The sequence below is a fragment of the Corvus hawaiiensis genome, chromosome 9 (genome assembly GCF_020740725.1).
Source record: "Corvus hawaiiensis isolate bCorHaw1 chromosome 9, bCorHaw1.pri.cur, whole genome shotgun sequence".
Taxonomy (NCBI): Eukaryota; Metazoa; Chordata; class Aves; order Passeriformes; family Corvidae; genus Corvus; species Corvus hawaiiensis.
Window position 1 is genome coordinate 23,355,391 of NC_063221.1, and position 25,032 is coordinate 23,380,422.

The 25,032-nt window shown below is 49.6% G+C and overlaps 1 protein-coding gene across 7 annotated transcripts in view; it reads left to right on the forward strand.

Moving 5' to 3' along the window:
• The window catches only part of RNF220 (ring finger protein 220), a 220,625-nt gene that overhangs the window by 145,021 nt on the left and 50,572 nt on the right, over window positions 1-25,032 (forward strand). For 6 of the 7 annotated variants that reach the window (XM_048312572.1, XM_048312577.1, XM_048312576.1 and 3 more), the window contains 3 exons: window positions 5,788-5,833; window positions 15,162-15,257; window positions 19,305-19,347. In XM_048312572.1, coding sequence (XP_048168529.1) covers window positions 5,788-5,833; window positions 15,162-15,257; window positions 19,305-19,347 — 185 coding nt within the window. Of the gene's footprint in view, window positions 1-5,787; window positions 5,834-15,161; window positions 15,258-19,015; window positions 19,150-19,304; window positions 19,348-25,032 lie in introns of those variants that run through there. The other variant, XM_048312579.1, reaches the window with a different exon arrangement.

Genomic DNA, 25,032 nt, shown 5'->3' on the forward strand with positions numbered 1-25,032 from the left:
GTATGGATCACCTCGCCACAGTCGGCTCAGGTGTCCCATGCATCATCTAAAGCCCAACGAGCTTAGATGGGGCTCCACTGTCCTATCCTGCTGCTCCTGCTGCACCCCAGCCTGTGGAGGGAGTGAAGGATGCCAGCCCAGGTGGAGGGTCCCAGGTTCCCTAGCAGAGCCACAGCTCTTCCCACCAGCCAGGACACGAGAAAGGCCAGGAGCAGTCCAGCTTCAGGCTTGCCAGTGTTGATGGCGGGGAAACATGGGGGAATGGAGAGAAATTTATGAGGAGAGGAGTCTGTTTATTATCTAGCCAATGTGGTGCTGCTGATACCATGGATTTATCCTCTTTCATCCCTCCTCTGATTTGTGTCCCTGCCCCTCACTGTGGCAGATTAATCATGGACAGAAAGGGAAGAGAAACCCTTCAGCTTCCTCCTGTGCATTTAGAGGGTGGCAATGACAGCAGCCTGGACCCTTCACCCACGGCTTTTCCAGCAGAGAGAGCACAAGCCAGGCAGCTGCCTGCCCTGCTTAGAGATGCCCCGTTCCTCTCCTCCATGGCAGACCACAGGGAAGGCAGAAGCTGTTGTCCATAATCCGTAGGTGAGAAGCACCTCTCATGGGTCAGAACTTCCAGGGTAGCACAGCAAATGAAAAACCTGTGGGTCCTGTTTTCCCTTGCTCATGCAGTGCCCCAAAAGGGTTATGAACACTCCTTAAATTGCCTTCAGACCTGTGGTACCTACAGTCCATTCCCTGACTCCAGGGCAGAGATTTGAAGGCTGAGGCTTGGAACTCTGGAGGGCAAAGCCCTCCTCTGCTGCTGACTCTCGGAGAATGGGAGGCCTGGGAAGGAGTGTGTGGAAACCCAAGGGTGAGAAATAAATCTCCGGTCAGTTATTTGCCCTGGAGCAATGCATGTCTTCTGCAGAGCCTCTTCTGAACTGCCACACGTGAGCTGGGAATAATTAAACAGTCATTATAGCCATGGTAGCAAAGAGCCCCCCAAATCAATCTAATGCATGACCTTTCCCTCCAGTTTTCCTTTTTATTTTTTCCAACCACCTCCTTTTCAAATAGTGGGAGAGAAATGAAGCTAGCCACAGTCTCCTGCTCGGCCCTGCACTCATCCTCACCCCAGAAATCTGTTATCCGCTCTGAACAGGGATGTGGGGTACCAGAGGTTGCTAAAGGAAAACCCAGCAGGGCAGAAAGAGTTGGGGATGTGAATAGGACAGAGCAAATAGGGGATTTCGGCGTGGTCAGATCATGCCACAGTGTTTTATGATTCTGCTGCATTTCATCTCTTTGGGGGAGGAGGGTGACTGCCCTGTGGGTCAGATTTGTCACAGCTGACTGTTGGACACTGAGGTCTCACAAATATTGACTGGGGGAGCATGTGGGAAGCACATCTGGCACTGTAGGTGTAGAACATTTCTATCCCTGACTGACTGCAGCCTCTTTGGCAATTTTTTACCATCACTCAGCCCTTTTCCCTTATCATGGGATGCAGGTGCCACTGGGGGAGCCACAGCAGGTTAAAAATCCCAGTGTGCTTCCTGTGATGGCACAGATCTCACTTGGCCATGCTGGGGGCTGTCACCTGCAGCTAGGTGTAAAATCAAACTCCCATTTCCTTATTTAAGCATCAAGTGACGCTTCCACTTATTTAAACTGGCATTCACAAAAATCCAATTCCGTCTCTACCCAGAGACTGTTCCCTTACAGCTGGTGTTGCCATCCACACGGCTCTGCTGGAGGCTTTCTCTGCTCCCGGGGCTCGCATCCCAAGGCTGCATGTTCAAGTCACAAGTCCTGCAGCTAAAAATAAATTGTTTCCAGTTGTTTGGGGTTTTTTTACAAAATATATCCACTGGCTGCAGCCTGTAGAAATCTTTTGGTTTTGCAGGATCTCATGTGGGAGCTGAACAGGTTGGTGCCTGTCAAACAGGGGGCTGCTGAGAAGGGATTCCGCGGAAGAATGGCAGAGCTGGAAGACTCCAGCTGCATGGAAGCAGCCCTTTTACCTGCTCCTTACTGGTTCAGTGTCCTTCAGGGATAAGCAGAAACAACTGTAGCTGCCCAAGCTCCAGGAACTTCAAACCTTCAGCTAATGACCTGATTTTTCCTTGTGGGAAGAAGCAGCAGCCTACATTCATGGGGGTGATAAGGGACCACTCCTTGTGTATTGCCTTTTTATTTCCTACGGCAAGCACACCCCAAAAGGCAGGACCATAACAAAGTAAATAGCTTGAAGGTCATTGTGTGTAATAGCAACCATGGCAGGGGTAGAGGAAACCCCAAGACTGTGGGTAAGGAGGGCACATGCTTGGCTTGCTGAGCTGCCCTTTGGGAAATCATGACAGAAGCACTGGGCCTGAACAGCCCCTTGAGGCTCGCTCAGGGACATGCCAGGGGATTCCCATTTACACCTGGGGATGCTCCTAACCAAATGTGCACCTAGCATTAAAGGACATCTGCATGTCTCTGGTATAGCCTGAATCCTGCTTTCATTGTGAAGTGCTCTGCTGAGAGGAAATGCTCCTCTTAAAGCTGATGGTCCCTAATATAGAGGAGCAGTGTGTCCCCAGCAAGCATCCTGGAGCACGTGGGGATCTGGCTGTGCTGCTCCCGTTAACAGGTGATGCAGCTGTAGCACTGGGCAGAGCTGTGTGGCAGCACCAGAGCAGGGGCCTTATTTTGTCCCCATGGGGAGCATCCAAACGCATGGGGATACATGAATGCACAGACAGAATTGGTGTCTCAGCCCCAAGAAAGGGAGCCAGTGTGGAAGCAGCCCTGTCTTGCTTGGAAAGGCAAAGTCTTCAGGAGAGAGAGAAGGAAAAATCGCTGGGTCTTCCCAGGGTGTTCCTTGCTCTTCTTTGGTACTTTGGGGGGGTTGCCTAAAAGGGAAAGAAGTTGTTTTGCTGTAATGAACTAGATAAACAATTCCCCAAATAGATTAAAACTAACTGTAACTTAGAAAAGCGGGTAGTAATTATATTTTATTAGCTAGCAAAACACCATTTTTTTATTTCATAAGATAATTCTGTGTAAATCACCTTAATTAGAAGTGTCAGATGAGCCCGTGAATATCGTACTTAGTAACTAATTTCCTATGTACAGGTTATAATTTAAAACACATGGATCACTCGCTGAGTGGAAATATGCTAGCCATGAAATAATGTGGGGAGTGTTGGGGTTATTACTATGTAAATGTGTAATCATTTCAGACCACTGCAGCCTGGCTGGGTGATTAAAGAGAATCCCAAGGTCTCCGAAGATTGTGCTGTCTGCAAGGGCCTAGAGCAAAAAAACTTTAAAAGGCACCGAAAAGTGTTTGAACTTTAAAGGTCTTGATTTCCCTTTTACCATTTTTAATTTGTCTGCAGTGTTTATGGAGGGGAAGGTTTCTGTTTGCTGACAGCCTTTCGATCCTGAGCCCGCTGCCAGCATCCTTAAGATGTGCAGGGGGCTGCAGCCCTTGTACTTTGGGGGCTCTTTCATGGGATGGAGAAAAGCACCCTTAAATTGCAGGGTCTGGGTGCTTGGATGACCTGGGCTTGTGCCCATTCCTAACCCATCTCTGGATCTAAATAAAAACAAATTGCAAACTCTTACTAGCAATAGAGTAGAGCTACAAAGTAAGAAAGGGGGTGGGTATTAATAATCCTCCAGATGAAGAATAAAATAAGTTTGCCAAGTTACCTAAACCGGTCCCATTCCTTATCGGTCCCAACAGCAGAGGCTTGATCTTTTGGCTGACCATTCTGAAAACTTCAGCTTCCTGGCCCTAACACCACTTCTAGGAGGAATTAATTATGTTCTTCCTCTTTCCCTTGAAAAGGAATAATTTTAAACACCTTTAACAAGAAAAGGGAGGAAATGGGTTTGTTTTTTTAACAAGGCATTTGGTTTATAAAAGGTAAAAAATTTGTTTCACACTTCATGTGATTGAAAAATTCAGGGTACTGCTGGAGGTGGAGAGGGGATGCAAATCTTTCCCATCATGCTTGTTCTTGCACAGCTTGAGGTGGTGCCAGGGCTGTGTCTCAGTGGGCAGCAGGGACTAATTCTGCTCTGTGACACCTCCTGAGGGTAGAGAGCAGAGCTGGGGGACAGGACACAGGGGACATCCTGTACCCTTGGTGAGCATCCCACAGCACATCCCCTCAGGGAAGTGGGGCTGTGTAGGAGGTGACACCCCAGCCCATCCACCCGTGGTCCCCAGGAACCGTAGCTGGAAGCAGAGCTGTGGCATTTGGAGTGACCTGATGGCAGTGGATAACTGTGTGTTTCCACCGTTTCAGGGCAGGGGGCAAAAGGCAGTGGCACTGGGAGAGGAGGGGGGCCATAGCCCCAGGAGAAAACACCTTCCTTCATCCCTGCTCATTTCATAACACCCAGCCATCTGCCAAATCAAGGCAGATTAAAGCCAGCCAAATTCAATTTTTCCCTGCTGGCACTGCAGCTCGGCATCTGGGGCTAAAGTGTCCCCGACAAAGCGAACATGACAGGCACATTGCTTTTTTGTCACATCTAGTACTGTGTTGATCTTCTAAAAGTCTCATAAAAATTTATTGATGTCTCCCATATTGCTGTGATTGAGAAGAAAGGAGCGCGGGTGTGCGGAGCCGGGTGCGCGCGCGCGGGCGAGCGTGTGTGTGTGTATATTAATGTTTCTGAAGTAGATCTGATTTGATATGTCTTGTTCTATTGTCAGCATCTGTTTAGCGAGGCTTTTTAATACTTTCTGGCTGCCGATCACTCATCCTTAGCCTGGGATGCAGGCTTGCATACAAATTTTGTTATTAAACACAATTCCATTCCCCCCCTTTCCCCAGCCCCCGCCTCCCCCCACTAACCTCCCCCCTCCACCACCCACCCATCCATCATCTCCCTGGGGCTATGGGGAGCTGGGAGCCAGCCGCCCCACCAGCGTGTTCTTACAAGCACAGGCACTGGGCTTGGCAACATATTTCAAGAGCCTTTTGCCTGCTGCAGGTGCTTTGCATTGACAAATCGAATCATGGGGAAATAATTTATTTCCTAATGCTGTTTGCAGCATGTTAGCAGGAGAATTTACATGAGAGAGATTACTTTAATAACCAAAAAATTACAGTGCAGGCCTCCCCGCCATGTTGGCTTTGATATGTAATTGTTTCAAGTTTAACCTGTCTGGAGGGGGGAAGGTGTTATTAAATCTATAGTATCTCCTGCTGGCGGGGGCAGGAGAGGAGGAGCACCGGGTAGGGACCTCCTTCCCTGCTAAATGGGGAACAAGCTGAATTAACAAATCATTTCAGCCTCCAGCAGAGCTGCTGCTTCCCCAGTGTGCCTGCAGCTGAGGAGATCTTTTTTCCCTTGCTCTTATACCGATTTAATCTCCTTCTCTTTCCTATTCTCCTTTTTTTCATTGTGCCTGACCCTTCAAGGGGCTCACCACCTCTGCTCCCCTCTCCCTGGCTTTCTTCCCTATCCCCCTGCAGACTTGCTCTCTGCTTTTTCCTGGTGCTGGGAGAGGAGCTGTGCAAGCCCCAGGCAGGAGGAGAGTCAGTGTTTGACTTATGTGGCTGGGTTTGGGGACTTCCACTCATATGACCATTTTGTTACAGCTGGAAAAATAGTTGGCAGTGCCCTCCTTCCCATGCCCCTCCAGTCAGGGTGAGGAGGCTCTCGGCCCAGGGAAGAGGAACGGTGTGCTTTGCTATTTGACCTTATAAGATCTCTCAAAGCACTCCTCTCCTTGCCTGCCAGTTTTGTGACTGACCCCGTTCTCTTCTCTCTTGGCAGCAAGAGCTCCATCTTGAAGGATGCCATGGCAGCAGGCACCCCCAAGGTAAGTTAGCACAACTCAGCATATTTCCCCTGCCCCCCAAGGGATGCTCTTTACACCCCGTGACCTTCCCAGCCTGCTCCCTGTCCTGCTACCTGATGTCTCCCAGGAAGGCGGCCACACTTTGGGGGCCAGCGACACTGGGGAAAGCTGCTGTCCCCACTCAGCTGCTGGGCTGGAGCAGCCAAGTGCCTGCACAGGGCTCTGCATTCCTCATGCAGCTGAGGAACGGCGGAGCTGCTGGGCTCTGGGACTCCAGATTGTGTCTAATGACAGCTAATGAAAGCTGATCACACATAGCCTGAGCTCAGCCTGGGAAATCAAGTGTGGGAGTTCCTGGAGCCAGAGCCATATGCCAGCTTTGGAAGGGGAGAGTGGGCCTGCCTCAAGGGAGTGAAGCACACCCAAGGAGCAGCCCAAATCACTGAAGACCCCATCTCAGCCACAACCCCTTCCCCAGGAGCCACCCACACCCCTTTGGCTCAGAATGCAGAAATACAAAACTCAGAGAGCATCATGGCATCACTGCAGAGGGCATCATTTACTGATTTGCTGCTGATTCGTTGGACTTCATGTGGCACAGGGGTGGGAAAGACCAGAGCTTGGGCAGGCGAGCAGGTGGCAGGAAGCACTGCAAGGCATCGCCTCTGAAAACCATGCTGGGCTCCCCAAGGTGGGCAAAGGCAAGTGGTCCAGGTTCTCCTATACTTCTGGTGACACAGTCCAAGCGAGGGAGGCTCCTGGCTTCCAGACTAGTGCAGCGCATCTCTCACAGGAATTAACATCACATCTCATCAGAATTATTTTCCAGTCTCATTCCCCCTTGGTTTTTCTGGAAGCTTATGGTGATTTTTTTGGCATGTGATGTCAGAAACAAAGACTGACATTTCAGCTCTAGATTTTCTCCTTGGGGCTGGGTGTCTTGCCAAGTACATCAACACCTTGTCTGCCCCACCAAGGGAGAGGCCTGGGAGCCACTGTGCTGACCTGAGTTCCTGACAGGTAGGGATGACTTCCAAATAACCCCAACAATTTCCCAAACCTTTCAAGGGAAAATAGAAATTGCAGTGATCCTCCATAGTGCTCCACACCTTTGACCCCTGCATGACTATACTTTGCTCCTGTGCCCTCTCCCAGGGAGATTAGGAGGAGAGTGGAGACCTGACTATTTCTCCTGTGAAAAAACAAGCAGAGAACAGAGAAATCCCCAAACCCACCCACTGCTGATAATCCACAGAGTGTGAGGCTGCCTTGGGATGTCTTGAAGGAGCTGGAAAGGACACCAGCAAAATGAAAGCATCTGGACTCTGCAATCTTCCCATTCCCTCCTCATCAGGACTCAGTGTAGATAACTCAACGGCCCCAAACACATTGCCTGTGAGGGAGAAGGATGGCTAGGAAGACAGATTAGCTGTTTGGAGGCAAACACAGTGAGTGACTGACAGAGACCAGATAAAGAAGAAGGTCCATCTCACGGCTGGGCCAGGCTTTTGAAGTTTCCATTGACAAAGAATCCCATTTGCCTTGAGCGAGGGGATTAAACTGGGACTGGAGTATCATTCTATGTAAAAGAGATCAATCGTCCCCTGTCACCACATGGATCTTTTCCCTTTGCCCGTCACGTCTGGGACTAAGAACATTAACTTCAAGAAGCCAGGAGAGCAGGGAGGGAGAGGGTAAAATCAGGAAATCTTTCATTCCCTTCTCAGAGAGCTTGAAAGCTTCTCAGCCCAGGAGGATTCATTATTTCTAGGTGGCTTTTACTGGGAGACAAGTCCTGTGTGGCATGGGAAGGCACAGTACTGTCACCTTCACCTGAGCTTGGTATTAAAGGCCTCTTTGTAACCAGGTGGGATTGAGGAGGAGGGTGGTGGGGAGATGAAGGCTGCTCTTTTCCTTTGTGCCCACTGCATGTTTGCAATATGGGGTGTGAATAGCCCATCAGGATGTGAAGTCCCTCTGATATGGTCCCAGGCAGAGGGATGGGGGACAGACCCCCAGAGTGGGCGTGCAGTCCATGTCCAGGCACCCAGGCATCACTGGAGGTTTGGCAGGCACCTCCAGGGAAGTCCCACTTCCCACTCCGGGAACTGGTGTAAGGAGACTGCTGCAATGTTTCCTCGCCAGTCCTTCTCAGGGTGCCAACAAAAAGGCCAGCAAGGGAGAAGGGGCTGCACCTCGCCATCCCTCAGGAGAATCCAATGGCAAAACGAACAGGGGCAAGCTGGTTTCACTCAGGGACATAGGAACTGGGATGGGTGCAGGCTGGTAGTTACTTCTGTGGTCACCAGTGGCTTTGACTCCACTTTAGGACTCATTTAGGACCTTTGCCTATAGCATCACTACCATTGCCACTTCTGTGCTGGCCTGAGGCTCTTCCTGGGGTGCAACTGGGACAGGGGATTTAATCTTCCCATGATCTGTGTCCTGGCTTGGCTCCCACCCCATCCCCACAGTTGCCCCAGCAAATGTCTCTCTGGGCAATAAAAGCCCAGATGTAAATGCATATTCCTCACTCACTGCTCCCCTGCCCCTGAAGAACTGTCACTCACTGCACTGGGTCAATTTTCATGGCAATATGTCAAAGAAAATCCAATCACTCAACATGGGATGTGATGAATGCAGGATTATTGTATCAGGTTCTTCTATTATCAGAGCTGACTGAGGCAGTGATGGCCAAGCAAGGGCTGTGAGCTGGGGCTCCAGCCAGCACCACTGCCTGGTGCCTGGGCTCTCTCTCTGCAAAGGCAGCTCAAAGGCAGTGTTGAACACCACAGATCTCCAGCTTTCAGGATCCTCATCTGCCATTAGAGACCAAGCCTAATCGATGGTGATACACCAGTGTGGACAAGGCACTTGGACAAGCAGATTGTCACTCAGAAGGTCCCTTTCTGAAGGTCTGTCCAAGCCAGCCATGCCCCAGACCTCTGTGAGCCCAGAGCTTCCCTGCAGCTCTCCCCAGCATGGCCAGAGGTTGGGTCTCGGGCAGAGCAGGCAGCAGGAATGTCTCGCAGAGGCATATGGAGAGCACCATAGACTCTGCTTGGCTGCCCAGGAGTCTGTACGTAGCTGTCAGCAGCACGAGTTCCCCTTGAGTATCGTTCCTGGACTTCATGCTCTCCCCTTGCCTTGGCTGCCTCTTGCAAGGCAGGAGAGGAGCACACACTGGGTTGAACCCATATTGGCGAGGTGTAAATCCAACTGTTCCCACTCTTCCTTGAGCAGCTGGTGGTAACTGGAGAGTCAGTATTCCCAGGTCCTCATTGCTACCTAAGAGCACTTCAGTACTGCCCATATTTCAGGGTATCAGCTGCAGACCGTTACTTGTCACCTAACAGGTAAACTTATATCCCCTGTGGAAGAGCTGGTACTGATCACTGAAGGGGAACAGACTAGGATCCATGAAGCATCCCAGCTCTTGTGGTGGGTTCAGCATTCAGTTTCCACTGCTGCTTCCTAATACATGGCTGCAAATTGTGTCCTGGCCATGCTCTGGCTCTTGCTGCAAACAAACACTGACGTGAGTGGCCACGAGCAAAATCCATCCCACGCATCCAGCAGATGCCTGCAGCTGGTTTGTTTAGGTGTGCACCAGCTCCACGGAGGGTGCTCGCAGGCAGGCAGCCAGCACACTTCTCCCAGACCTCCGGCAGAGCTGGAAACCAAGCCACAGTGCTAGAGCTCTTTGCTTCCCCCACCCACCCCTGTGATTTTACAGCTTCACCGAGCAGTTTGAGAGAGAATTACAACATCTAGTGGGAAATTTGACCACTAAAGCCCTCCAAGGAAAAAGAGCTTCGAAGCAAGCAAGATTTGGAGCCTTAAACCTTGACAGAATGTCTGTATTAAGCCCTTCCCAGCTGCCTCACTTGAGATGAAATTTCTAGCACAATCATTTAACTTCTCCATATCATGTCTGGTGGTAGGAACAGGGGACTGGTGTCTGGGCCCTGGGGTTTTAACTCCTTCTCTTGTGTCACTGACAGACTGGGAGGTTGGAAAAGTCTTTTACTATATCTGTGCCCCCTCCCTCTGTAACTGTGATTTACAAGGAAAGATTAAAAAGCTTAATCTGGGTATTGCAGCAAAGCTATGGCCAAGCTGGGGACGTGAGAACAGCCCACAGATATGTGCAGGAGAGGAAATTATGCAGGATGAGTGTTAGCTGGCTGTGCTTCTTGCAGTTTGGGGTGATGAATACCAGAGTCACTCCAAAACCAAGTATCTGCCAGGTTTTATTCCATAAAACAAATTACCCCATGACCAAATAAAGCCCCTCACTCCCCTTGGGCCAAACAGCTGTACCCTCCCATTAGACCAGGGGAAACCACTGCATTTGGCAGAAGGAGCAGAGAGGGGCAGACCTGGGCCAGACCTCTTTCCCCCTCCATCTCCAGAGTGCTGATGGGCAGTTCTGCTGGAAGGTGCCCCTTTTCCCACTATGTAGCTGGTGTCTCTTCCAGGAGGACGCAGAGCTTCATTACAGTCCCAGGTGTCACTGTAACATGCAGAAATGAATTAGTAGCTCACACTTCTGTAAGCTTATTCTGTTTGTGAACCACTGGAAGTTTTCAGCGAAGACCAGAAGCTGCTGATACCATTATTTCTGTTCACACCCTTCTCACATTTAAGCCTTTCATCCCCAGCTCCATCCTACCTTTATCTCTGCCAGCTAAAAGCCACTAGATAATTTTACCTCTAACTTTTCCAAGGAGCAAATGTGAACCCTCCAAAAGCTTCTAGGAAACTCAGCTCTAATAGTAGCATCTTTGTGTCGGGGATCCTCCAGCAATAACAAAAATAGCTAGCAGAGTTAAGGGGGAAAATCACAGCAAGGCCTGGTATCACTCATTGCTTTCGGGTTACAGTTCCCAAGTGATAACAGCTATTAGCAACACTTTGACGTCTTCCCTACGGTGGAGGGGAGGGCAGGAGACAGAAAACATGTCAAGCCATCACCTCCATGTTAAGTGATAAGTACCTATTTAGACGGCAGAGTTAAGGCTGAATGCATCAGGCAGGGAACACTTTGTGCCAAAAAAAAAAAAAGATAAAATTTTAAAAGATAGATAAAAAAAAAGCAGGGTTAGGGTATTTGTTCTGCTGACAGCAGCTGTGATGGATTGTTTAAGAAAAATAGACTCCTTATGTTTTTCCAGGGCTCTCAGAAAGCAGGAGTCCAGCACTTTAATACTCTCAAATGACTGGCCTTGAGAGGCAGCAGAATGTCAAAGCCACCGGCTGGGCTGTCCCCACGCTGACACCTGCCCCGGCTGCCGGCGAGAGGCCGCTCTTCGGGCTGGGGGCGGCGTGTGCCGGCAATTTCCATCCATTTCCTCGGGCTGGCGGCTGCACCCTGACACCCGTCCCCTCCCCTCGAGCTGCCCCGGGCCCACGCCTGGCGCGCCTGCGGGTCAGGAGCCGGCGGCGAGTTGGCACGGGTGTCCTTGCCGACATTGCCTCAGCGCTGCCCACGGCTCCTCCACCCGAGGAGGGAGGAGCAGGTCTGGGGATCGATGGCCTGGGATCGCAGCAGCTGGCACGCAGGCTGCAGCATGCACGTTTGATTCATACCAAACCTGCCCCTGTATTTGTACACGTAAACCAGGTGTTGCTCCTAGTTTCGGTGAGCTGCTGAAACATTCCCAGCTCATCTCTGCAGGGTTGCAGGGTCCATGGAACGTGTCGGGAGCAACCGGCGTGAGCCTTGCAGCCTGAGCAAGGCTTATGTGCCCTCGGGATCTGTGGACACAAGCGGGGAAAGCCATGCATCCAGACACGTCTCTTCTCCTTGGCACGGCACGGCTGGGCTCCAAGGGGCAGGAAGGAATCACGGAGCAGGGCCATGGCTGCCCAGCATGGCAGGAGGGGCAGGAGGAAGGAGGGAGTGCAGGGCTTGGACAAGATTGATGGCTTCGTTGCCATTAAGAAAAAAATTAGCCGGTGGCGGCTATCATATTAAAGGGTGAAGAAGCCGTGAATTATTTTCTTAAAGATCTTATCACTTACAATGATAATTTTACCTTCCAAAAGGCCACTTTTAATGAGGCAAGGCAGGCAAAAAGTCATGATTTAATGCCAGATTTTTTTTTCCAAACACATTTTACTGCTTTTTTGTCCATGTTTAAAAAGCGCCGGTGACCTTTTTTTATTTAGCTTGCCCCAGGTGTAATGCTCAGTCTGATCCTCTCAGGGTTTATAACCTCCACAGAGAGTGCCTTTACCCAATGGAGAGATGATTTAAAGGGGAGGGAGAAATATGAAGCTTCACCACCACTCACATACAGCCCTTGCTCCATCTTTGATGGTGGGAGTTGTGGAGGGGAGACCAGGGAGGGAGGAGAGTCCTCTCCCCCAAATATCCTCACTCAGACACACTCTGAAGGGCAGCTGGGATGTACTGGCAGCTAGGCATGGATGAGCTGATTAGTGGCCTTTCCCCAAGGGAAAAGGGACATCTCAGCATCAAGGCTTGTTCCCACCTTGCTTAAGAACCTGGTCCCATGGTGGAGAGCATCTCCCCATCAGGAGTGTCTCACACAGAGCACTCAGTGCCATGTTTTTGGGCTGGGATGCCAGAATTTGGGTCTGCCATGCAGCATGGGCATGCAAAGCACATGTAAAGCTACCTTTTCCCTCCACAGCCATCTTCCCAGAGCCCAGTTGAGAGAGGAATGGGAATTGTATCACTGCTCTTTCTCTGCTTGCCAGGACCTGGGTGGAAATGAGCAGAGTGGGTGCAGGGAACAGCAAATCCTTGGCTTGGCATGCTGTGGTCAGGCATCCTCACTGTTTAGCCATTGGAAAACAGCTTCAACATGACAATCTGGAGTAAAAGAGGCCAAAATTGGGATGGTAGAGGCTGGCCTAATGCAGGATTGAAAGTCACCCTGATGGTGAGTGCCTTTTCTAATCCCTTAGCCTCTGAGCCTGCATCCCTGCCTGCCCCCATGGCTGCCCGAGAGGCAAAGTGTGGCACAGCGCAGGGAAATGAGAAAAACAAATGAAGTCAAGTTTCCTAAGAGCGAAGGGGAAGTGTGACTTGGCATCTCTAACGCTGTGTTTAACATGCCGGCAAGGTATTTAGAATTGAAGTGCTTGCACACAATTTAAAAATAGACAGTTTATTAATCTAAACTGCAAGAGTATGTAGAAGAGGCCTCGAGATTGACATCTTTGGGATTAGTTTAGCCCTTCGTTTTTCCAGAGGTCATTGCCATGGTGCTCAGGAGGTTTGTGGAATAAATGGGGCCAGCGTTCTTCCCGGGACCACACGCTAAAAACTAATACATAACGTTTAATTTACTGTCTCCATAGCTAGCCCAACCATTTTTCACATAATAATATTGGATTAGAGCTACCAGAAGCTGAGGGGGGAGCTGGAGGCAGGCAGGGTTTGTCTGTCTGTCGTCAAGGAATGGGGAGATGGGTATTTTTTCCCCTTTTCTAGAATACACTGGAAGACAAAACAGATTTAACCCTCCCAGCTCCAGGTTGCTTGGCTTATTAGAGCATTAACACTGCTGCAGTCAGGGCTGTTACTCTGAGTCACAACTGAATGCTTTGAACCTCATCCCTCTCTTTTATAGGACATGTGCAATCCTGCTTATTCAGAATGGTCCTCATCCTCCATTTAGAAAATAAAGAAACTAAACAACAGCAGGAGCTTGGGGTCTGCACTCTGCAGAAATTCTGCAGAGGGCTTTTCCAGAAATAAATGAGCTGTTCACCAAAGCCCACTAGCAGCTGGGTTCAGCCAACACATGAAGCCAGAGAGCCTCCCTGCTCTGCCCGTCTGTGCCCTGGAAAGTGGAGGCTGAGCTCTTGAGGCAGCCCTTGATGGGTGCTCCCAGCCCCACAGGCTCCCACTGGCCCTCCCAGTGCCTGGCATCCCTGTTGGGCTGGGCTGAGGAGCAAGCCAGCCCCAAGATGTGGTCAGCACAGCCCTCAGGTGGCAGAAGCAGTTGTGTCCAAGGAGGTAACCAAGCACCCCAGCAGGCAACTCCTCTGTGACCCCTTTCAGGACATCACATCTCCCCGCAGCCGGTAGAGCTGTGCTTTACGGCAGAGATCTGCACTGCACACTGGGCCATGCCTCTTGCCCTCATGGCAGGGCTGGCAGCTCATACCCATGGGGCTGAACTTGGTATCCCAAGCTGCCCTCCTCCACTGCCACCCCAAGCCTCCTTCCCTCCATGCCTTTGCTGGCTGCACTGCCGTGCTGTTCTCGTGGAGAGCTGTCCAAGCCTGGGGGATTGCTTGCTGCTGACTGAACCGATTTGTATGCTGAGTCATTTTTCCACTTTCTCATATCTTTCCCAAAAAATGCACATTTTTTTCACGTTTCATTTCAGCCCAGAGGCAAATATTTCTGGAATACTTGCCTCTCTCCAAGGTATTATGCTTTTTAATAATGTTGTCACCACACTTGACCTGTCCAATTCAGATGATATCTACACTTCCCTTCACAAACACACACATCTCCAAACAGTCATTTATTGTCAAATCTTGCCAGCTGATTCTCAGAAACAAACATCTGCAGAGCTGCATTTCCAGTGTACATTTTTTCACAATGTAGTGGGCTATATTTAGCCTAGTTGAGCTAATTTATAATTTAAATTAGAATTTTAAATTGCATTTTTCCCTCAAAGTACTCTAATAATAAAGTTCCATTGCAACTCAGTGTACATTTCTTCGGATGCTGTCAAACTCCCATAGTAATTTTCCTGCTAGAGTTCACTGTGTGTAGAATTTAGACTTACCTACTATTGACTTGAAGTTTATCAGTGATCTCTTAGGTCTCAAATATCACTGAGCTTTTTAACCTTCTAAAAGGCCCTTTTTTTTTTTTTTGTGCTACTTATTAAAATAAATAGCATCATTACTGAAGGAAGAGGTAGTTGCACTGCAGAGGTGCTGAGAGCTTTAGTGCAGTTTACAAAGCTATTGAGAGATTTAGTGGCACTTAAAAAGGGCGGATGAGGACATGTAAGCACCGCTCCACCTCAGCATTCCTGTGCCTTATCATGAGAATTTCTGGTGTGGTCCTCACATATCATTTCCAGCAGGGTCTGATTCTGCCCCAGCCACCAGACCTGGAGTAAAAATGCCTGTCACATTGTTGCATGAATCATTTGTACTCTGCTAGACCCAGCAGCCTGGTCCCCTCGTGGGGCCAAGTCCCTTGGAAAGAGCAGAGCCAGTCCCATAGCCCAGTATTCCATCCCAGCACAGTCCTGCAGCTCAGCACATGCTCTCCATGGCTTTGAGGACAGCGTAGAGACAGGCAGAGCTTGACAACGCTCACATGAATTTCTCCTTTCTCTTGCAGTCAATTTTGTTGTCGGCCTCAATCAAGCGGGAAGGAGATTCTCCAACAGCATCACCCCACTCCTCAGATGACATCCATCACTCAGACAGATACCAGGTAAGCAGGTGGATGCTGTTGCTGGTCTCAGCCTTAGGCAGGGAGCCAGCTCACCCCAGTGCCCACAGCTCTCTCTGTGTGACAGCCTTGCTCTTGGCTATGCATCACTGCCCCAGTTCTCCTGCCAGCATCATGGGGACGTGAGCGCTTGGCCCCTCACAGGACTGCAAAGGTGGTCTTTTGTCTGCAAAGTCCTCCCAGCTCTGACTAGAACCACTGTGGTATTTAAAAATGTTTTTAAATCTTTTTAGAGGTTTCTGTTGCATTATATTCACCATTTTGGTCTTATTTCCATGGCTGTGTTTGTCATTACCCGCTCTGTGCCATTGAGAAACTTTCAGAGGAGTGACGTTTTTTACTCATGACTCCCACCCAAGACAGAAATTAATTTGGACCATCCACAGCCATGCCAGCCTGTTTTATAAAACACTCTGTGCCCAGAGGAGCAGCAGGTCTTGACTTGGGTGATGCAATGAGTAATGAGGGAGATGGAGCAAGAAATGAAGAAAAGGGCAGCAGCTCAGGTACAGCTTGGCTAGTTGTAAGTCTGTATTTTTGGGGCAGGCCGGCACACTCGACTCCAACTCAACACACATCCAAACTGTTTGGCTGCAAGCCTGTACTCAGCCACTGGCTTCAAGTAGGCTCTGAAAGGCAGCAGATAAATTAATGTTGGTCATCAGCACAGACCCAAGCTTGCATCCACCTGCTGTGTGGACAGGCTGGGTGGGCTGAGGCTGTACCAGCGTGGCAAACACCCATCACCCTCCATCCTGTGGTGGTCTGCAGCCATACCCTGTGCCCAGGGTCAGACAGGGACTCACATCTTCCTGCATCAGCCACTTTGCACACACCAAGTCTGTGTTTGGACCCGCAGAGAGAGGCTGACGACCAGTGCTGAGGCTCTTAACAGAGCAGACCCAGCTGCAACTTGTTTCCTGGAGATGGGTCCAGTTAGTAGCAGATTCATACATTTGTTGCCCATTATTCCATCCTCTGTCTTATTTATTGGTTATATTATCAACTGTGGATCATATTCCCTTGTGGCTTTGAGTTATAACTTGGTGTCACATCATAGCTGCTTTACCATCCCATGAACAATAAAACCTGGTGCAAAGTAAGAGAAGCAAAACCTTGCAGAAGATACAGAAATGCCTGTTTCAGGTAATCCTGCTCTCTTTCCTGCCTGTTTATTAAGACTAATAAATAAATTACGTTCATTTCAAAAGGGCATGGAAGAGACTTTTGCCATGGCCCCCTTCGTTGGAGAACCCCCTTCCTTCCCACTCCGCCAGACATCAGTCTCTGTGAAATTGGTGGCCCCTTGCAGCCCTCTGTCCCTGTACGTTTTTATTATGTCATACTCAAAGACAAATATTCTTAGCAGAAGCCCCTCTATGTGCTGAGTCCAGCTACTCTCTAATGTGCTTTAAGTTTGCGAGCATATTTTATGGAGGGTTGCAGCCCTTAATGCAAATGTGTAATGGGAGCTGTAAGTCTGCACTGCAGGGAGAAAACACCTCTGGGGCCTGATTTTCATTTACGTTTGTGCTGGCTGCGTTATGCTGTGCTGGCAGTGTAAAGGGACCTCAGAGTGGGTGCCGGGGTGTGTAAAGCCTCACTGTATTCTTAATAAAGCCACAATATGAACGAGAATTCAGTCTGCCTGCCTTACCAAGGGACATGCCCAGGAAGCAGAGCAGAAGATTCTCACGGTGGTGATTTTAAGGTCTGCAAAATTTAGCTTTCCATATGCAGAGGTGTGCTGGAATTATGACTGTCCCTTGTGTTGTGATCTAATGATTATACAGTGTATTAGTAACATGCTAGAACGTGAGTTATTGGCGTTTGGGTTTTCAGAATTCCTGTGGCTCTGTTTTTTTAGTCTTTGTGCTTATATACCATGGGGATACTTAGGGAAGGAGATTTATGAATAGGAGTGCTACGGAAATAGGGGCTGGCACAGCACTTGGGCTACTTGCTGCTTGCTGCATTGCTCCCCATGCTGAGAGGGAGCTCCAGCGAAGGCAGTGGGGTGGCTCCTGGATGTGGGGAGGAGGGGATCCTCTTGCCTCCCCTGTGCCAAGCCTGGTTGCTGGAGTTTGGTTACATGGACACTGATCAGACAGAGGTGGTGGCAGCCAATGGATTTGGTCAGTAGCGGCTGCTCCTCTTAAATACAGTATGTTCTGTCAGACGGAGCTTCGAGTAAAAACAATGCCATTTTAGTTATATTTAGATAAAACCCTGAATAAAACCCGGTGGAGAAATCAACAGCAAATTACAAGTGATACACCATACTGCAAATATGGCATTTCAGGCTTGAAGGGAGCCCACAGAATATTTGTGACTGAATAGCAAGTGTAGTGTGACTGAAAGCCTAATCCTTGTCCGGAGAAGGCTCACCTCCTTCCCCCGGAGCTCAGGTAAGCGTGCCTCCCGAAAAACAGCTCTATTTAGTGAAAGGGTAAAGCCAACAGTCAGCAGCTTTGATTTTGTAAGTAAGCACATGTATGAAAATCCAGCTGCAGGTTCAGCAGGCAGACAGAGCTGGGATGTAGGACAGTCAGGACTGTGCAAAGCTCACCAGCCAGCACCTGAACTGTCCAGCTGCCCATCATCATCTGGGGCAGTGAAACATATCAGGGGTTCTTTTGTTTTCCATCTGAAGAAGAAGTGACAGCCTGTCAGGTGCCAGAAAGGAGACCCAAAATTTAGGCTTGATTCCAGGAAACAAAGTCTGAGGAGTCTGCAGAGAGGGGAACAAATGGGATTTGTGCTTATAGGAGCCTCTGCTGCCCAATTTGTAGCCCTCAGCTCTGTCCCAGCCTCAGGCTGGTCTGCTGGGGCCATCCTCCACCACAGCTGCACGGCAGATATGGGAGAGAAATCCGTGAGACGGCTTTGACCTCCCAGGTTTGCTGAAACGTGGAAAGGAGAAGAGGGAGGAGAGACTGGAAAGTGCAAGCTCTGCCTGTAGCCAAGGTGTCCTCATGGCAGGAACCATTTCTGGGTAGGGCGGGCAGGTGTCAGAGCCCTGGAGCTGAGGTGGATGCCCAGCCTAGCCCCGGCAGCTGCAGACAGTGTCAGCGGCCAGGAAGGACAGGGCTCCACTTGCCCAGGGCTCCAATTCCACTGCCAGGGCAGGCCCTGGGGGCTCCATGGCAGGGCCAGGGCTGGGCAGGGGCCAGGGAAAGGCCCATTGGCCACCTGGTCTTATTGCCCCTGGACACTGATTGGCCAACAGCCCTTCGTCCCCCAGTCCCTGACGGGGCAGAGGAAGTTGGAGAGTGTCGCCCTGGTGCCTGATTGGCCACTGCCTTTGGGTTATTTTTGGGGCCAAGCCTCTGATTGGCCAGTGACGTGCGGCCTAAAGGGTGCTCAATCACTATTGGACAAGGAAAACTGCTTCCCCGTTGTTCCCAGGCTCTGATTGGCCAACTGCCCCTGGGCAGCAACGTGCCTTTGGGGTCGGATTGATCATGGCCCCTTGGGTTCCAGTGGGTCCTGACTGCTGATTGATCAGGCACCCCAGGGTCTCAGTACCCCCGATTTCTGATTGGTCAGGTAGACAGGGTCCCAGTAGCCCCTGATTCCTGATTGGCCAGGTCGCCCGGGCTCCAGCCGTCCCGAGGCTCTGATTGGCCGGGCTCGCCGGGCGCTGCCGCCCCCTGTCGGTTGTCATGGGAACTGCCTAGTGAACTCTCACCCGCGCGCCGCGGGTCACATGACCGGGGCCAACATGGCGGCGGCCGCCGGGGGCTGATCGGCGGCGCCTGCCGGGCCGCGCCGCATCCACCCGCATCCCGGGCCCGCCGCCCGCTGCCCGCCCGCGGCGCCCGCGGCTATGCAGAGCGGCAAGAGGGGGCCCGGCGGCGGGGGCCGGGAAGAGGTGGGTGCTGCGGTGGGGGGGAGGCCCGCGGACGGTGCGTTGTCCCGGGGATGCGCGGGGAGTGGGGGGACCGGGCCGGGCCTTGTGTACGGGCGTGGGGCGAGATGTTTACATCCGCGTCCTGACGCTTCTTCCCTCTTGTTTCCCCTCTGCAGACCTTCCTGCGGGTGCGAGCGAACCGGCAGACCCGGCTGAACGGTGAGTGCGGCCCCCACCGCGCCTGCCCCTCCGAAGTTTCCAGAGTTGGGCCGAGTTGTGTGACACTCTCACGCCCCCCACACCGCAGGCCGGGAGCCGCCAGCAGCCTCGCCGGGGCCTCGACGTGCCGGGGGGGCACAGGGGGGCACGGGGGTGAAGCCCTCCACGCTCATCCCCGGCTCCCCAGGGAAGCGGCTCCCACCGCCCGGATCCCCGCAGCCGGTATAAAACAGGCCCCGAAAGCCGTGTTTTCTGTGTGGGCCCTAGCTGCTGAGCTTTCACAGCTCTTATGGCTGAATCTTGCAGTAAACTTTTAAGAAGCCTGACCATCATCTGACGTCATGGTTTGTTTTGTTTGGGGTTTTTTCTCTCAAACCCACGGATGCTGGGATGGTACTTCTGTTCTTGTATGTCTGAGTGCTCCTAACAAGTAAACAACTGTTTTTAGTGGGCAGTGGCCTGGTATTTAAAAAAACCAAATCAGAGGTCCTTTTATTTCAGAGAGAGCCCATTTCTGTGCTTTGAAATTGGAAAGAAAAGCTGAAACTTTTTTTATTAGAGCTGAAGAAGTTGGAACTTTTCTCAAAGTTCAGAGGTCAGAACTTACCACGTACATAGTAACAATGTTATGCTATCTGATTTTGTACTGCTTGTAGCTACCTTAGTATGTAACATTTAGTCAGAATTTGGTTATTCAGGCTATCAGGGGTCTCATTAATCTCGAGCTTCCGTATGTGATAGTTCACGATAGCACCTCTGATGTTGCGCTGATGGAGTTTATTTAGAAGATCTGCTGGAAAAAAAAAGCAAAGGCTTTAGATTATGCTGATAGCAAAAGAGTTTGCTTGAATTTTAAGCTCTCCATGTTTAGTGTAGTCTTAAGCAAATAGAAGCTACTGACCCAGATCTTTGATGAGTTAGACATAGCTGAATTCAGAACTAGCCTCGGGAATTTTAAATATCAACATAGAGGGCCAAAAAACTGCGAGCTCTTGAAAGTCTGTTAAGTTGTAGAACAAAGAGATGAGTTACCTTGCACCAGTTACAGGTAACTGCTGGCAGGTGCTCGCTCTGCACTCCAAGACAAGTGCAGAGAGCTGCCAGTGCTGGCAGGCAGACACAGAGACTTCAGATGGCTCAGATACACTGAGGTGCTGCACTGTGGTGACTTGTTTTGTGTGACAGAGGTCTCTGGAGTCAAGGATGTCAAACTGTTCCTTTATCATAGCTGGATAGCTAGGGCTAAGTTCCCACTTACCACCTTTTTTCAGGCCAACAATGTGCAGTCACCTTATTCTAAATATTTTTTTTTAAGGTCTGAGCCAGACTTGTGAAATTCTTGGTGTTGTGGAGTCCTTCAGTATGAAAGGAAGCTCTTGATGAGAGCATGCTCTGCTGAACTGGCTCAGTGGTGTTTTATGCTTTTGTCTCTAACCTGAAGCAGGGCTGCAGCACAGTCTGTGATTTCCTCTTGGGAACTCCTCTTGGCCCCTCTTGTTGGATGTTTTTGTGAACCTGGGCTCATCTGAAGGGAGGCAGGTAGTTTTGTACAGCATTTGCATTGTTTTTGCTGGACATTTTACTCTTTTTGTATGTACCTTTTGGGGTGCAGCCATATTGCAAACGAAAGAACATATATACAGCCCTAATAATGCTGGGGTTTCCTGTCCGTTCTCTTCTTCACCCTGAGATGAAGAGGGTCCAAATGTTAGGGAGCTGGATGCAGAAATTCAGGTGAAGTGCTTTGGGTCCCAAAGAAGGCCAGATTAGATCAGAACTGGTTCCTTCTGACCTTTGCTTCTTGTGACTGATTACTGCTGTTCCCAGAATATATCTGTAGTGATGCCTGGTCCAGTCTGCACCCAGCCAAATGGTTGGGTGGGTTCTACTGCTCCTTTCTCTGCATGTGTCTTTACATTTGTACTTCTGAACTCTGCCTGCTTTCTTGTTTCTTCCTCCACATTTGTTTGCACTGAAATAACTGGGATATTTGTAAGCTTTGCCATATTATTGTTGAAGAGTTATTTGAGCAGTATTGCTTTAGGTGGAGAACGCTGGAGTGCTTCAGGGGAAAAAAAAATCTGTTTGGCTATATCTCACATTTTAATGAGCTTGTAATTGATCGTGCAACTTTAGTTTCCTAATCTTGATTATTTTACATGAAGAGAAGTTGTGCAGGACTTGTCCAAAGACAGCTGGCTCTTTGTTTCATATTTTTATTGACACACTGCAGAAACTTAGGATATGGCAAATGCAGTCTGTCAAAGAAAAAATTCGTTTGTTTTTATTATGTTTTACATGTACTTTTCAATATTGTTGTAACCAGTTTATCTTGGTATTTCTGTCAAGCTTTTACCAGCTGAGTTCCAGAAGCACTTCCCATAAAAAGGGCCCATGGTGTTTGCTCTTCTCCCACATTGTCCTTGACCCAAATCTTGGCTGCCCAGGCTGTTTGTGACTCAGTCTTGTTTGGACCTTGCTGTTTTCCATCCTGTTGTGTTCATTTGGAAATGTGCAAAAGGAGCTAAGGGAAGACAGGGTAGAGAGGAAATCTCTTCTGTGGGCTGCTGTTGGCCTGGCCACAATGTGATTAAGTCCTAATAGTTACATGGTTCACATGTACCTGACTGGCCAGAATTTTACTTCTGTGAGTCAAACCTGTGGCTTAAATTGAGCCGTAAGTAAGACACATGCATTTTCAGGCTCTGGAGCAGGAGATTAATGTTCTGTCTGTTAGGCTCTTGGTTGAGTGTTTGTATCACAACTTCCCTGTCAGCCTCAGTGAGTCAATCCTGCACCTCTCACCTGTACTAAACTCACTTTTTCCAGAGGTTGTGTCCTTGTGAACCCAGGAGTATGAGGTGCTGATTCCTGGTGAACCTGTGTGACAAAGGAGGCATTTCTTTCATTTGCCTTATTTCCACTGTTGCCAAACTGGAAACTTTAAGCCACCCTGTAAATTGATGCTTGTGGAGTTTAGCAGTGCAGAGCAGGTTAGGTAGTCATTCAAAATTAGAGGCACAAAGTTTGGGTTAGTGTATCAGAACATGGGTTAAGTAGGTGCCAACCCCAGAGAATAGCATCAGATTGAAGGTTGCTGGAAATCATCTGTGTGGAACTTTGGCCATGCAAATCTGAGAACTGCACTGAGACCCTTTTGTGAATCTGGCCTTTAATGTTCTCTCTTGGGCAGATGAGCAGCAAATTGTACTTAAGGTCTGAAACAGATTTCTTCTTGACGATCTGTTTTCTTGTTTTTGCTTATTCTTGAGATGGCTTTTTGTGCTCTGCCACTGCTGCCTTTTGTTCCCTTGCATCAGATGCTCTGGATGAGTTGATGATTCACAAAAGCAGGTATAAACACTCCTCAGGACTCCTCTCGAAGAGAGCAGGTGCTAGCTCTTGTGCTTGAATATCTTTGACTCAAATTTAGGGTTATTTCCAAAGCTGGCATTCTCAGGTGAGTTGTGAAATAGGTCCTTACAAAGCTCCTTTTGCACCTCCCTGAGAAGCTGATTCCAGTTTTGGTGGTGACCCTAAGCCTGTCTCTCCAAACAGACCGTGCAGTTTGTTCAACCACCACCACCATGTTCTGTGCTTTTGTAGCTGATGGGTGGGGGAGGAATAAAGCTGGATGATTTTCACTGGAAAGGAGACAAAAATGTTTCCACTTAATTTGATTGGCCTGCCATTGCAGGAGCTGATAATGATGTCTGCATAGGACTCAGGGGACCACTCAAACTGGTGGAGGGAATCATAAGAGATATTGCTAGTAACTTAATCATGTCCTTTGATGCTGCAGGAGAGGTTGGTGCAGTGTCCACTGCTAGATGCTGCATAAGAGCACTTCTGAGGTAATTAGTGCCCTGTCCTGAAGGTGAATTTTTGCTTGGGGAAGGGAGTACAAGTGAAAACTAAAATCCATTAGCTTTTCTCCCAGGAAGTTCGGCTGAACTAGAGAGTAACACGATCTTTTGGCATTAATAAGGCTCAGCCTTGATGGGGAGAGCCTGTTGTTAGAAAAGATCCTTGGTCTCTTCTGCCAGTAAGGCAGCAGCGGTGGGTTGGCTCTTTCTCTCTGCAGCAGTGGGAAGGCAGGGACCAGTGTGCCCTCAGCGGCAGAGGCTTTGTCAAGTGCCGTTTGGCTCCTTCTCTAGTGCAAGCAGCCTCTCACCTCCCATAGCCCCATATTAGGGAACTACATACCAAGGAAGGGAAGAGCAATTCCCCTAGCCAGCACAGCTCCTAGGTTAAGTCAGAGACCGTAACTCAGACTCTCAGCCCTTGCAGAGTGTCCCAATTGTTGCTCACCTCCATGTGCTACTTTCTCATTCATCTGCTGTGGGGACTTAAACTCCCTGGGTGCCTGATGGTTTCGTGTAATCTTGAAGGAGAATGTGCACTTGCAGCAGGAGCAGTGTGTAGGGTAATGTACATCCTTAAAAGTGAGGCCTCAGAGGTGCTGGAAGCCCTCTGATAGCCTAATAATAATTATTAATGCTAATAATAATTAGTGAACTCCTCACCTCTTGGCAGAAGGTTGGAATAATAACTATGGAGTTTTTGTTCAGTCAGAGGTAAGAATGGATCAGGCTTGTGCAAAAACCTCCTTCCCTGAGTTCTGTCCTCTTTGTACATCCAGTCCTCAACTGGCTGCATTTTTATCTTCCTGAATTACGGGAGGGAATGACTTTTTCTTTTTTTTTTCCCTTCTCCCATGCTCTCTCGAAAGGAGAGAGGGGGAGAGGGATTAGTGAACTAATTAGAAATGATCGCATCTATCAACACTAATTAGCAATCCTGTGGTCTCACTTGCGTGTTCTTTTGAGCTGCTCCCCTTCGGGACAGCACCACAATCAGCCCCTGCCTTTGGGGCCGCTCCGTCCCTGCCGCGCTGATTGGAAGTGATGGCCGGGCTGCGTGTGTCGGGCAGGGACAGCGCCGCTCGGATGTGCTTTCCAGGCTGCTCCTTTTCCATTCCTCCTGTCACCAGGGGCACCCTTGGCCTCCACGGGCACGACGCTGCCGCTGCTAATGACCACAGAATGAAAATGGCAGGGGGATTTGTTTTCAACACCTCTTTCCTCCAGTGCCTTTTTCACTTGTGGCACCGCAACTCAAAGGGCTGCTTCTCTGTGGAGCTAAATGAGCCAAGATTGGGGCTGGCTGCTGGGTCTGGTGTAGAGCTGCAGCAGAATGAGGTTCTCTTCCCAGCTCTGCACTAGCATTTCAACAGCAGATCAGGTGCTTGTTCTGGCAAAATAGTCCCAAGATTTTATTAGAAGACCCAAAATAAGTTGTCTTCCTTTTGTCACTGCTACAGTGCATGGACTGGGGGTTGGCAGTAAAAAACCCCTGAAAATACTATCAAATTCACTAGGCAGGCTGCTTTAACTGAATTGCGTGGCCATGGGGAGTCCTACCAGAATAATTAAACTGCTCCTTCCCTGCGTTTCCCTGTTAAAAACATGATGAGGTGAGAGAAATTTGTGACTGCAATCGGGATAGAGAAAAGGCTTTGTTTCTGTTTTTCTCTCCAGCTTGGTGTTTGCTGAGGAACGCTAAGTCAAGTCTGATTCCAGCCTCTTTCCCTATTTTGTGCTGGCTCTACAAGAGCTAGTGAGGCAAGGAAAGAGCATCTTAAACTTACATGAAAGAGCCATGCTGAAGGATAGAGGCATGCAC